The sequence below is a fragment of the Boleophthalmus pectinirostris genome, unplaced genomic scaffold (assembly GCF_026225935.1).
Source record: "Boleophthalmus pectinirostris isolate CB_2022bp ecotype Guang Dong unplaced genomic scaffold, ASM2622593v1 HiC_scaffold_4, whole genome shotgun sequence".
Taxonomy (NCBI): Eukaryota; Metazoa; Chordata; class Actinopteri; order Gobiiformes; family Gobiidae; genus Boleophthalmus; species Boleophthalmus pectinirostris.
Genome location: NW_026571353.1, coordinates 29022703 through 29036560, shown reverse-complemented (window position 1 = coordinate 29036560; position 13858 = coordinate 29022703). Strand labels below are relative to the sequence as shown.

Genomic DNA, 13858 nt, shown 5'->3' with positions numbered 1-13858 from the left:
GTTTCACTTAAAAGTTCAACTGAAAAAGACACGTTTTGAGTTCACGTTTAAAAATATGAACACTCGCAGCGGACCTCAAATCCCCAGGTAGACTGTGAGAAGGAATTAGAAGGAAAATAAATATTAGGAAATATGAAAGAATATAGGAAAAAAATGGTACCTTCTCCAAATTCATTGAGTATGACCGCGATCCTCTTGTTGTGTTGTTCTGTGAGGATGTAGTTTAGAAGAGTTGTCTTTCCAGCACCTGAGAAGAGAAAAAATACATTTGTTGTTGAAATATTTAAATAGAAAACATAGCATTAATCTATTTTGTGTATATGCTAGTGATACAAAGAAAACATAAAATAGATTTCCATAAAGATTCTCCTTACCCACCTCTTGTATATAGCTGAGATATATGTGTATTACTATATTTCTATATTTTATTTTTACTTGTACTTGTACATATACATTTACATAATTATGCCTTATTCACCACCAGTCTCTTGCCATTTTTGCCACCTATTTAGAATTTATTATTACCATTTATATTTTTGCTCTTTGTCATTATAATATATTGTGACCTGTGAGCTACTATGTCCAAATAAATTCCTTTGTGACTCAACAAAGTTTGTCTAAGTCTACATCTACGTTAGTATTAAAACCTGAAAGATAATATGAAAAAGTCATTGATGATATTGAGTAAATTGACAAAATGCTGCCCTCTAGTGGACTGAGCAAGCATGTAAAAACCACCATCAACAACATTGCAGCTTTGCATGTAGAAATATTTCTACAAAATCCCCCAGCGCCACCAGCACACCCATCACCTCCGCTGCCCACAGACCAGCCTGGAGTCCCCCTTGCTACATCTACTCCATCAACGGACTCTTCACTCTCCTTCTCCTCCCCACCTTCACCCATGGCACTGCCCAACCATCTAGAAAGCCTCATCAGATCGGGAATCAAGATGGTTCCTCTCACACCTAACATAGCACGGTCAAGGGTTATGTTGAACTCCCCATACAAAACTGTGCCTGTTTCACCACCAGAGACTCTCTCAGCTCTCCCCTCACCCAAACCTCCCCCTACTCCACCTCCTCGGTCCTTACCTGGCCCCTCACCCAAACCTCCCCGTATTCCACCTCCTCGGCCACCTCCTCGGCCCTCACCTGGTCCCTCACCTGGTCACTCACCCAAACTCTCCCCTGCTCGCCCTCCCCCGCCTTTCCCCAGAGCTGTTATCACCAAGAGCTAGGACGCACAGGGCCTCTGCTGTCCCAGGACATACAGTCATGATAAAGGTAATATCAGGCTGGGGCCCTGCGATGGAGCTATAGCTCCAGTTACAACACGCAGACGGATTAAAAGAAGGACAGTTAGACTGTCTAATCAGAGAAATTTAGTTCACGTTCCCTGTAAGAAGATAACATCCAGTCCTACTGAAACTAATCAGAAACTTGCTGTGCTCAATGTCAGATCTTTATGTAACAAATCATTTCTAATTCATGATTTTATTTCTTCTTTTAATCTTGACTTTATGTTTTTAACTGAAACATGGCTTGACAAAAACACAGGTCATGCATGCAGTGCTAGTGGAATCAACCCCTCCCAACTTCAAATTTGAATCTGAAACACGAGCAAATAAAAAGGGTGGAGGAGTGTGTGCATTTTTTAGAGATCATTTGGTTACACACAGGTTGTCATTTGGGGTGTTTTCATCATTTGAGTATGTTTCCTTCAAAATGGAGCTAAAACAATCACCGTCCATACTCTACATAGTCATATACAAACCTCCTCAGCACTGTCAAGGTTTTATTGATGATTTTACTGAGATGCTTTCAGTTGTTTGCACAGACTTTGATGGTTTAGTCATTACAGGTGATTTTAATGTACATGTGGATAATGTGTGTGACAAAAATGCCAAAGAGCTTAGTGTTGTCCTTGAAACTTTTGGTCTGACTCAGCATGTCAGTGAGCCCACTCACAACAGAGGGCACACTCTGGACCTGCTCATTACAAAGGGTGTAAATATTTCAAATGTCAGTGTGGTTGATGTTGCTCTGTCTGATCATTTCTGTGTCTTCTTTGACCTGTCTGTTATTCCCAAACCACCGGCTGCTCCTACAGTTGTTCGAAGGAGACACATAAATGATAACACAGGTGCACTGTTCATGGAAATGATACATTTTGAAATTGCCTCATGTTCTAATGTTGATGATGTGTTGAACTCTGTGACTTTGAGTGTTTTGAATGTTCTGGATGCCATCGCTCCGATAAAGGTTAAAATGGTTAAAGATAGGCAAAAAGCTCCGTGGAGGAATGATGACTCAGTCAGGGCACAGAAAAGGGAGTGCCGGAAGGCTGAGCGGAAATGGCGCAAGTCAAACCTCCAGGTTCATTATGAGATTTACAGAGGAACAATGCATATGTACAACTACACTTTGAGTAAAACAAGAGAGAAGTATTTTTCGGACATTATTGGTAATTGCAGTAACAACTCTCGTGTCCTGTTTGCAACAGTGAACAGATTAACAAACCCTCCAGCTCCACTGCCACTAGAACTAATTTCCACATCTAAATGTAATGAGTTTGCAGTTTTCTTTAATGACAAAGTTCAGGGCATCAAAAATGCCATCAATTCCACAACACAAATAACAAGCATGCAGCCACAGAGACACTTAGAGCTGAATCACTTTGCACCTGTAACTGACAAAACTGTTTTAGAGATCGTTACCAGTCTGAGTTCATCTACTTGCTGCCTGGACATGTTACCCACTAGATTTCTAAAGTCTGTCCTCAACAGTTTACTTTCACCACTCACTCACATAGTTAACATGTCACTTCAATCTGGAACATTCCCAAACGCATTGAAAACTGCGGTCATTAAGCCTCTCCTAAAGAAGAGCAGTCTTGATGCCACAGTACTGAACAATTTCCGACCCATCTCAAATCTGCCGTTTTTTGGCAAAGTCCTTGAAAAAGCTGTTTACCAACAGCTTACGAACTTTCTCCAAATGAACAACTCCTTTGATGTTTTCCAGTCAGGTTTTAGAGCCCACCACAGCACTGAGACTGCTCTTATCAAGGTGACAAATGACATCCGCCTGAACACTGATGCAGGCAAAGTCTCAGTCTTGATCCTGTTAGATCTGAGTGCTGCTTTTGACACTGTCGATCATGGGATCCTCTTACAGAGACTAGAGGACTGGGTGGGCATCTCTGGTACTATGCTAAACTGGTTCAAGTCCTATCTAGAAGACAGGAAGTATTTTGTTGAAATTGGAAACTGTGTCTCAGATGACATGGCCCTGACCTGTGGGGTGCCTCAGGGGTCAATCCTGGGCCCCCTGTTGTTCAATCTCTACATGCTGCCATTAGGCCAGTTAATAAGCAGCAATAATGTGTCCTACCACAATTATGCAGATGACACTCAGATCTACGTCTCTCTGGCAGCAGGACACTATGGACCAGTGGAGTCACTTGGTCACTGCATCCAACAGATCAGTGTGTGGATGCAAAACAACTTTCTCCAGCTAAACTCTGACAAGACTGAAGTCATAGTGTTTGGTCCACAGAAACAAAGGGACAGTGTCAGCAGTCACCTCCAGTCTCTCGCTCTAAAACCTTCAAATCAGGCAAGAAATCTAACGGGTAATAATGGACTCAGACTTGAACTTTAACAGTCACATAAAATCAATAACATCTGCAGCCTTTTACCATCTAAAAACATAGCAAAAATCAAAGGTTTACTGTCTAAAGCAGACTTGGAGAAACTTATCCATGCGTTTGTCTCCAGTAGGTTAGACTACTGTAATGGTCTGCTCACTGGTCTCTCCAAACGAGCTGTGAGACGCTGCAGAACATCCAGAATGCTGCAGCTCGGGTCCTTACTCGAACTAGGAAGTACGAGCACATAAGTCCTGTGCTCAGGTCTCTGCACTGGCTTCCTGTGCCTCAGAGAATAGACTTTAAAGCAGCTCTACTTGTGTACAAGTCTCTCCATGGCCGAGCACCAAAGTACATCTGTGACATGTTAGTGTCATATGAACCATCTCGCACTCTGAGGACCTCAGGGACCGGCCTCCTGCTGGTGCCCAGAGTCAGAACTAAACAAGGGGAGTCAGCGTTTCAGGTTCATGCAGCTAAAACCTGGAACAGTCTTCCTGAACATGTGAGACAGGCCTCTTCTGTGATGCTGTTTAAATCCAGGCTCAAACATTTCTGTTTAACTGTGCATATAACTGAAAGGTTTTCATTCCGCACTCTTCTCTCCAATTTATGTCTCTCTTTTTTAATTTTAATCTTCATGATTATTTATGTTTTGATTTGTTTTTATTATGATTTTAATGTATTTCTGTAAAGCACTTTGAATTACTTTGTGTACGAATTGTGCTATACAAATAAACTTGCCTTGCCTTGCCTTGCCTTACAAAATCAATGTCAGAATACATTTCCATTTGACAGTTTGATGTATAGAAAGTTACTAAGCACTGTCACAATAAATGAAAGAAGAAAATAACAAATAACTACAAAACTACAAACTAAATCATTTCCCTTGTGGATCAATGAAGTTTGTCTAAGTCTAAGTAAGTCTACAAAGATAAATCCAACTTATGATTCTGTTTTGTCAAGATAATGATTAATACAGAAATATATTGTTCAGGTATCGATATCAAAAACCAGGTATTGGTATCAAGTAAGTACTGGTACCCCAAAAAACTGAAAGATACCAAACCTTTGTTGCACTTTCAGGTTGGCCTACTCCATAAACTAATGTTCATTTGAAATATTTTGTGCATGACTAACTTCTAAAAATGCTATTAATAATAGTTTGAATCTTTTATATTTATGCACAGTCTAAAAAAAGAGTCCGTCTTTGTAAATAGTTCATATAGTTTAATGTATAATGTCTGAAAAATACAAAAGAAAGCTCATGTTAAATTAGAAGAGGGGGGTGGGACTAAATATGTTTTCTTCTTCCCACTCCGTTTTGGTCAATTTTTTTGTTGATGTTGTTTTCTCTTATGATTTCACTAACGTTGTGTGTTCCATTGTGTAAGGATGTGAATGTCTTACTTGCCCAAAATAAATACATAAGTCATTAATAATGTGTTATACGTTCAGTCCTTTACCTAGATATCCGGTGATGATAGTGACGGGTATTTGCCCCAAAGACACGGGAGGCTTCGGGTCAATGGGCACCAGCTCTGGACACTCATCCTCTTCATCCATAACTGAACCTAAAAAACACAAATGTATTAAATAATTATTAAAAGAGTAGCTCATGTGAATGTCTATCTGATCGATTTTATTAATAGAGAACATTTTTAAGAAGCCTATGACAGTTGCTGTAAAGGGAAATTAAGATAACAATACATTAAACATTATTAAAATGATAAATAAAAAACATTAGTTGTCATAATAGGTTCGGTTGCTTTATTTGTCCCCGTAGGAAAATTTGTTTTGCAGATTTGAGAAGCTGGTCCCACATTTCACATTTCATTCATCCACATTATATCCAATAAACACGCATAAAAACACAATTAAAAAATAAAGTGTTACAGTGCTCAAGTACAGAATGGCTTTGTTCCATAAACAATTAATTTAATTCAATCCATCACGCTTGGCTAAGATCACAATAAATACTAAATATATAAAAAACACAGGATTTTTCCAAGATAATGTACTAAAATTGATGGATAAATAGATTGCAATTAATTAATTAAATATCTTTAATCTGGCCCTTGGCTGATTTTCTACTAAAATATTTTACTTATATTTTCTATTAAAATATTGGTAATTTTCTGCATCGCTCAGCATAGCAGCGTCTCCAGTGCCTCTGTGCTTGACCGCCTCCCACCAGAGCAGCACAAATGAAGACTTGTCTCTTTCCAAACGCTCTTAAAGGACGATCGTTTTGACTGTTGACCGTGACCCTCATCAGCAAAATGTCAAAAATGAGAAAAGTGGACGCCGAGTGCAGGATCTTCCAAGAAAAACTGACTTATTCCCATTTGCATACAAGTAAAGTTTCAAGTTGTTCATGATATTATAATATTTTGTAAAAGAAAGAGTTCATCAATTTAAAAAGATTTCTGTAATAGATTTGCACAAATATTTGAACTTATTGCTATTTTTGGGGTATATATGCCATGAGTTTTCTGATCCGGCCCCTTGGGGATAAAAGTAGGTTGGATACAGCCCCCGGGCCAAAATGAGTTTGACACCCCTGGTCTAGGTCTTGGGACTAAAAGCCTCTGACTAGACAGAAGCAGCTGAAACTCTGAGTTTAGTGGATGTTGCACGTCTTTGCCTCTGGGACATCCTCTGTAACTCTTGAGTACAGGGAGTCCATGTAATGTCAGGTAATGTAACAGATTTTGTCTTAGTTAAAGCTGAACTGGTGCAACTTTTCAGGTAGAGGGTCTGTCACCTAATTGTCTCCATGGAGATGTTACCGCTTTGCCTGGAATGTTCTACAGTGTGCCATAAAACGTATCTATCTTACATTAAGTGAATTACAGGTATTTTTATTACCCCAAAATACAATAAAAACACGCACTCTCATTATCAGTGCAGTCGCCTCTCCACTGATCTGACCTGTAACTTGTAGTCACTTGCTTGTTTATTTGGAAGTGGATAAGCAAATATATCTCCAAAAAACACCAAAAGTTACACAGTTCAAGTTGTAGTACAAGTTGTATCAAGCAATAACAGCTCTACAAACATACAATACAAACCTCCACACTGACATCAGATCAAAATACTTTAATATTATTTAACGTGCTTACTTGTTAAATGAACGACGACTGCACCAAGACGTTGCTGCTTCACCTCAGAACAGTCACTTTAATTGTCCAATAAAAATAAAAGAGTGGATAAAAGGTTTATGAGAAATGTTGCTGGCTCTGCACCATGGGAGTTACTCGGTGTTACGCTGTAGCAGCTCCGTGTGGATAAAAGAGACGAAATGCTTTGGTTCCACCGTTTTCAGTTCAACAAACTAAAAAAAAAGATAAAACTGTGATAGAAGTATAATAAAATCTGATAACAATCCAAGGAGAGAAAATTAGGTTAAAATGCGCGCAGAATCTTGTATTTGTTCAGAATGACCTGTGTTGTGATAGCAAACAATTACCACCAGAGGGCCCCATCCTACTCATCATAACAGCAGCTCTGTCCTGTACACTGAACATATGTACTGTGCACATGAGTTGCAACATTGTACTGAATTAATAATCTTCCTGGAGGGTCTTTGTGGAGTGTACGTGATAACTTGGATAACCCATGACATAGGACATGCAGCAGTGCATTTATTGTAGCTACTGCATTCAAAAATAAGGCTGATAATAAGATTATTTAAGATATGGTGACTAGATTTTCAAAATAAAAAACTGGGATACCCCTGTTTTTTGATGACTGATAATAATAATAATAAAATTGTGAAACAATTACTTAATTAAGAAAAACTGTTCTGCACTCGGCCCATTCATGACAAACATGTGTCACTATAGTTGCAATTTCATTGTGTTTTGGTCATTTTAGCATCTTTTCTGCACTTTACCTAAACAAATGACAATTTATGCCTCTTTTTACTGTTGGCAGGTTTCAACTTGGTCAAAAAACAGGAATATTTCTTGGATAAAACTGGGACAAATCACGGGTTTTGGATAAATCTTCTTGGACAGGAGACACAGGGCTCAAAACAGCGACTGTCCCAGGTAAATAGGGACATCTGGTCATCCTAATTTAAGCATAACTGAACAATATAATTCTAAATAGGAAGGGCATGACAATTAGTCTGGGGCTAGGCCCTATGTATAATCTACTAATTATTGCAGCATATCCTTTTCTATATAAAAATAATAAAGGTTATGAACCTCACAAAACAATATTTATTGCGATATCATAGGAAAACTCATGATATGGTGGGGAGGCTCACGATTAGGGATGTAACAATATACAAATCTCTCAGTAAGATATTTTCACGATATACATTTCACGGTATGATATTTATTGTGATATTTTGTGGAGGCTAAACAGCTAAAACTGTGAATATGCTACTTTTTTCCTCTTTAAATGCCTTGGCAAGGTTTAATCCAAAGAACTAAGACTTAAAAGTGCTTAGAACTGTTATTTCTTCTTGTAGTCTACACTGAAATGGAGCAAAGGATCATGGTCTATGTAGTTCCCTTGTTCTTTTTTTAGTTATTGCTGCATCATAACTCTTAATTTAAGCAAAGAGACTTGTCAATTCGCTATATTGTGATGGTCCACGATATTATTGTGAGAACTTTGACGATACGATCTCACGATATTTTGGTTATTGTTACATCCCTAATCCCTTGTGTAAGGTCCAAACAGTTTGTGAAGCCATAGTTGCGCACCTTGTTTCACCTTTTAAAAATGCCTCAAAAATAAAAGAATGCACGGAGAGCGATCCAAGTGCAGTTAAAAACACTTTACTGCGTATTCACATAACTGGGACATACAAATACATACAAAAAAGGGGAACTTTTAACATACAGGTGACAGGAGGTCAAAAAACTGTTTGGCTCCTCTCCACATTCCCATGATGCACCTGCACTAACCTTAAATAAGGAGCCATAGACCACAAAATAATACAAAAATTAAACACTACTTAATTACAAGTAAACTTATGATTAACATTAGCAATAATTAATTGAAAGAAAAATGTAAATAGATCAATTTTTTTTTAAAGAAATAATCAACAAATAATCATGTTAACTATAAAACATTACCAAAAAACATGTAAGTAAGTAAATATTAAATCAAACTAAATAAGAATAAGTATCTCAGTAATGAAAAAACTACAAAACTGGGTTCAGGGTCCCACACCTAGTATTCACTGATGCGTTAAAACAAAAAAGGCTTCGGTGCACTTTTTGGCAGCGAGGGAGCGCGCACGGCCTATCTCTCTCTCTCTCTCTCCTCTGATCTCTCTTCCTTCCCTCCCTCCCTCCTTCCCTCCCTTCCTCGCCTCGTGCCGGTGTCTGCTCTCTGCTCTCTGCCCCTCTGCTCCGTCTGAAGCAGGAGCAGCCCCGCAGCTCTCTCGGGGATGGCTCAAATCAAATGCGGAAGTTTACACCCAGGAAAGCTGCTGCCGCGCCGCCGTCACTCTCCAAATGAATGTTGACATGACAGGAGCCGCGCGCCCGTGACAGACAGCGGAGGGGAGACCGTAGGAGGATTTTAGGAGTTATGTCTTCTCTTGGCACGGCGGAGAGACGCGCGTTCGCTCTCAAAATCAACAGGTAAGAAATTGCGTAAAACGTGCGCGGTTTTGGAGTGAAAGTTGCGCTCGTGGTTGTTGGAGGCTTGTCTTGACAGCGGGATTCCAGAGGGGAGCAGGCAGACACATGTCCTGAATGTTAATGCTCCAGGTTAGTTCACTCTCTGTCCCATTTAAGAATAGCCTCAAGTCTTGAACAGTGCAACTCTTAAAGGGACTATTTTTACGCGATTTTCTGGCGTTGTAATCGATTTTCTGTTATGTTATAATGTTGTTTCTTCATCAAAAACGTAGCTGGAGTTGTGTTTTGTTTCATTCATACATATTTAACACACAAATCCTGCATTTTTAGGCTGAAATCTTCTCTCAAACTCAAAACACTCTTCCACCTTGTGATGTCTTGTTCCACTGTGTCACTCCACTGTGTTTTTAAACTCCATGCACCTTCACTGGAATCATTCACTAGAAAAAAAAAACAAAAAAAAAACAACAATATTGAGCTAAAATCGTTGTCTTTTTTCTTATTTTAAGTGTAGCAAGATGTATTTTCATATTTTAAATACAAAAAGTCCTCTTCTATTGGTAGATAATTGTACTTATCAAGTGAAATTAACTTTAATCATGATGAAACGTTCTTAATTCAAGTCATCTGAACTTGTCTAGTTTTGTTTTTTTGCAGTGTTTGGATGATTTCAGACATACAATTGTCAGTTTCTACTGAATTAAAAGTAAAAAGTAACTTGAAAACTACCACTGCATGCAGCATTTTGAGCTTTGGACATGTAGACAGACTAATAATATAAAAAAAAAAGCTTCTCAAACACGTAAGGCAACAACATTATAACTTGGCTTAAAGCTCACATTTCAGTCTGATTCGCCAATTTCGCCTATGTACATACGCCCCAGATGTAACCTAATATTTCTTCATTGTTTCCAAGTGTCATTTCCTCTCTGGTGAGGATACAGAATCTATATCTACTGTTACTAACGCGAGCATTTCCTGTGCAGTCAGTGTGAATGCCTCATATTTGTTATAAATGTGTGGTCTTAGTTCCTGTGACACTGGCCAGGTGTGGGCCGTGGAGGAAGTATGCGCATGGAAGTCTATTGTCAACTCTGCTTCTGTAGTGCTTAGTAAAACAAATATGACAGGGCTATATATACGGCGTTATTAAGGAGAGGAGGAGAAGAAGAGTGAATCAGTGCTTAAGCAGGCTCTCAGTGTCAATGTGAAATGATTCAAGTGTGTTCAAGTTACAACAAAGGACCCGCAAATATTACAGTTTTCATATATTACGCAATAGTCTTGTGAGATTTTAGCCCTGTTATAATGTTGTTACCTCATCAAAAACAGGCCTGGAGTTGTGTTTTGTTTCATTCACACATGTTTGAGTAACACTTTATTATTAGTCTGTCTTCATCTCTAAAGCTCAAAATCCTCTGTTCCATTTTATAAAGTCGTGTAGTGGTAGTTTTCAAGTTAAAAGCTATGTACATTTTACTTTTACTTCAGGAGAGATTCAGGCTGAAAGTATCAAAATGATTCAAGCGAGTGTAGCAGAAGTGGGACTAAGTCGTTGTTTTGCAAGTCTCAAGTAAGTTTCAAGTCTCTGACCTTAAGTCCGAGTCAAGTCCCAAGTCAAATACAGGCAAGTCCAAGTCGAGTCTCTAGTCACTGGCCCATAAGTCCAAGTCCAAGTCATCTGCTTTGAGCTTTAAATCATTTCAAGTCTTTAAACCATAGTACCAAATATAATATAGCTTAGGTTTTTGCAATTTATATGAATTTTAAACTAAATTGTACTTAAAAAGTCATAGTATATTTATATATGAGCAATTATAGAGTATGTAAGAGTTGTAGAAATTAATTTAGTATTTTTTCCTTTTTAAAAGTTTTGACAAGATCTTAGTGTGAATCATTATGGTCAGAATAGAAAGAATTCAGATTTAAAAGTGCTTTTCAAGTCTTCTCAAGTCACAGACCTCAAGTCTGAGTCAAGTATCAAGTCACTGACCTTAAAGCCTAAGTCGAGTCCCAAGTCTTTGTCCATTTTATCAAGTCAAGTCTCAAGTCGTAAAAATAGTAACTCAAGTCTGGCTTGAGTCCAAGTCACAGCTTGTAAGTCCCCACCTCTGGAGTGTGGTGTATGTAGTTTAAAAACACAATGGAGCACTTCCTGTATTACAGAAATACACTTCCTGTATCACATGACATCACAAGGTGGAACTGAGTGTTTTGAGTTTGAGAGAAGAACACAGCCTAAATATTCAGGTTTTGTGTGTTTTAAAAATGAGTGAATGAAACAAAACACAACTCCATCCATGTTTGTGATGAGGAAACATTAAATTAGATAAGAAAACATATTTCTCGTATTACGCCCTTTAATAAAAGTATAAAATTGCGTTTATCATTGATTTTATTTCATCTGGACACTTTGATTGTTCTTTGGAAAGTGTCCTTGGGTGTTAAGAAAGGTTATAAATATAAAATATGTATTATAATAATTATTCCCTTCCAGTGTTGGGGAGTAACAGATTACATGTACCAGAGTTATGTAATCAGAGTACAAATTATGAGTAACTGTATTCAGTTACAGTTACTGTTTCAGTGAGTGGTAATTGGATTACAGTTACTTGGTTAAAATAAATGGATTACACGGCGGTATTTTCCTTTTTTCACATTTTGGACAATATCCCTTTTTTTTTTTTTTTTTTTTGGTAATTCCACTCATTGCTGGACACTAAACCAGGTCTAAACCAGGTCTAAACCAGGTCTAAACATAGGTCTAAACAAGGTCTAAACTAGGTCTAAACTAGGTCTAAACCAGGACTAAACCAGGACTAAACCAGGACTAAACCAGGACTAAACCAGGACTAAACCAGGTCTAAACATAGGCCTAATCCAGGTCTAAACATAGGTCTAAACTAGGTCTAAACTAGGTCTAAACTAGGTCTAAACCAGGACTAAACCTGGTCTAAAACCAGGTCTAAATCAGGACTAAACCAGGACAAACCAGTTCTAAACCCAGGTCTAAACTAGGTCTAAACTAGGTCTAAACTAGATCTAAACTAGGACTAAACCAGGACTAAAACCAGGTCTAAACTATGTCTCAAACAGGATTTAACAAGACTAAACTTCTTCTATCAATAATATTTTTTATTTGGTTAAGTAAAGTCTGGGCTTTTTATTGTCTTTTAGCAGATAAAACATCTTATGTTATGATTTCCTCATCTTTGCTTCTCTACAGCAAATCAAGTAATGCAAAGTATTCAGATTACATTACTCACTTTAAGTAATTTAATGGATTACGTTACAAGCTACATTTTGGGGTATGTAATCTGTAATCTGTAGGGGAATACATTTTAAAGGTGACCTTCCCAACACTGTTCCCTTCTCATGTTGTGTGATGGTAAATGATTTTGAAGCCACAGCTGTCCTGGGGTAGACTGACAGAAATGTGGCTGAACATGCCAGAGTGAGTGTGTCCTATCTGCTGCTCCAACCACCATCAATCACTGACTTTTGTACTAGATGAAATGCCTTGCCTGTTGACACATTGACTGCATGCACCAGTTGAAGCAGGAATTGCACCATTGACTTTTGGATTAGCGGGCAAACGTTCCTCTAATCAGTGAGTAGAGCAGAGAATGAGATGCAGTCATTTCTAACTGTCAGTGATCAGCTTTGGTCTTCTTAACTGAGAGATCTACAGCCAAGACTTCAGTCTTTGAAGAAAGGACTGTTTTGACAATGAGTGAAAGCCCGTATTATTGTTGCCCATATTGTTATAAGCTTGTTTTGTTATTGTTGAGAGCATTAATACTGACAGCCGTTTTAAAAACAGTTTAATCTAAAATCTTGATTGATCCATATGTGGAGAATACAAAGACAGATCATGTTGTTATGTCTGCGCTCGTTTAGTCGTTAAGTTCATCAATCGGTCCATGGTGTTTGAGTTGACCAAAATTTGTATTAGTTGACTAAGTATTTTATTGAAATTATAAGTATTTATTTGCACAAAATCAAAAAGGAGAAAGTAGGGAGTGGATTAGCTGAAAATTTGAAGTAAATCCTACGTGTTTTTTTCTGCATACATAGTAGTTTTTGGATGAACTCCTGTGCAGGTGTAGTTTTGTGAGCTCAGTTTGGATCAGATATATAGAAATACGTAATAGTTTTCCCTTTTTGGTCGACAAATCAATCTGCTGGACATGTTTTTAGTCGTCCAAGAATTTCTTAAGTCGACTACAGCTTTAAAAAACGTTGTCATATTGTCCAACTCTACCACTGAACCATGGAGTTCAACAGTGACTCAGTTCCAGAAGTAAATTTCGCATTGATTTTTCTCACAGACGTTCCCAAAAAATATGTTAAGTTTGAAAGCATGTGGTAACAAATGACCATGGACCTATAATTTGATCTAAAATCTGTTTCTGAACCTTTAGAAATCGCAATTTCACTGAATCTTGCATTTTAAATGTGCTTTTTGGACTTGAAACTATTGTGTTATAAATATTAGTTGTCTTTAAACTCTTAATATTATATTTTTTTGGAAAACTCTATGAGAAAAATTAATGGAAAATTTACTTCCGGAGTCTGAGCTGGCGGTCGCTCTTGAG

At 38.0% G+C, this 13858-nt stretch overlaps 2 protein-coding genes across 2 annotated transcripts in view; one reads left to right on the top strand and one right to left on the bottom strand.

The window, feature by feature from the left end:
- The window catches only part of cbwd (COBW domain containing), a 40973-nt gene extending 34039 nt beyond the window's left edge, over positions 1-6934 (bottom strand). The window contains exons 1-3 of the mRNA XM_020932333.2: positions 6777-6934; positions 5118-5225; positions 161-247 (exon numbers count right to left, since the gene is read on the bottom strand). Coding sequence (XP_020787992.1) covers positions 161-247; positions 5118-5217 — 187 coding nt within the window. The 5' untranslated portion in view covers positions 5218-5225; positions 6777-6934. The remainder of the gene's footprint in view (positions 1-160; positions 248-5117; positions 5226-6776) is intronic.
- Positions 6935-9032: 2098 nt separating this feature from the next.
- dock8 (dedicator of cytokinesis 8) overlaps positions 9033-13858 on the top strand; it is a 176461-nt gene continuing 171635 nt past the window's right edge. The window contains exon 1 of the mRNA XM_055161427.1: positions 9033-9260. Within this exon, the coding sequence (XP_055017402.1) occupies positions 9208-9260 (53 nt within the window). The 5' untranslated portion in view covers positions 9033-9207. The remainder of the gene's footprint in view (positions 9261-13858) is intronic.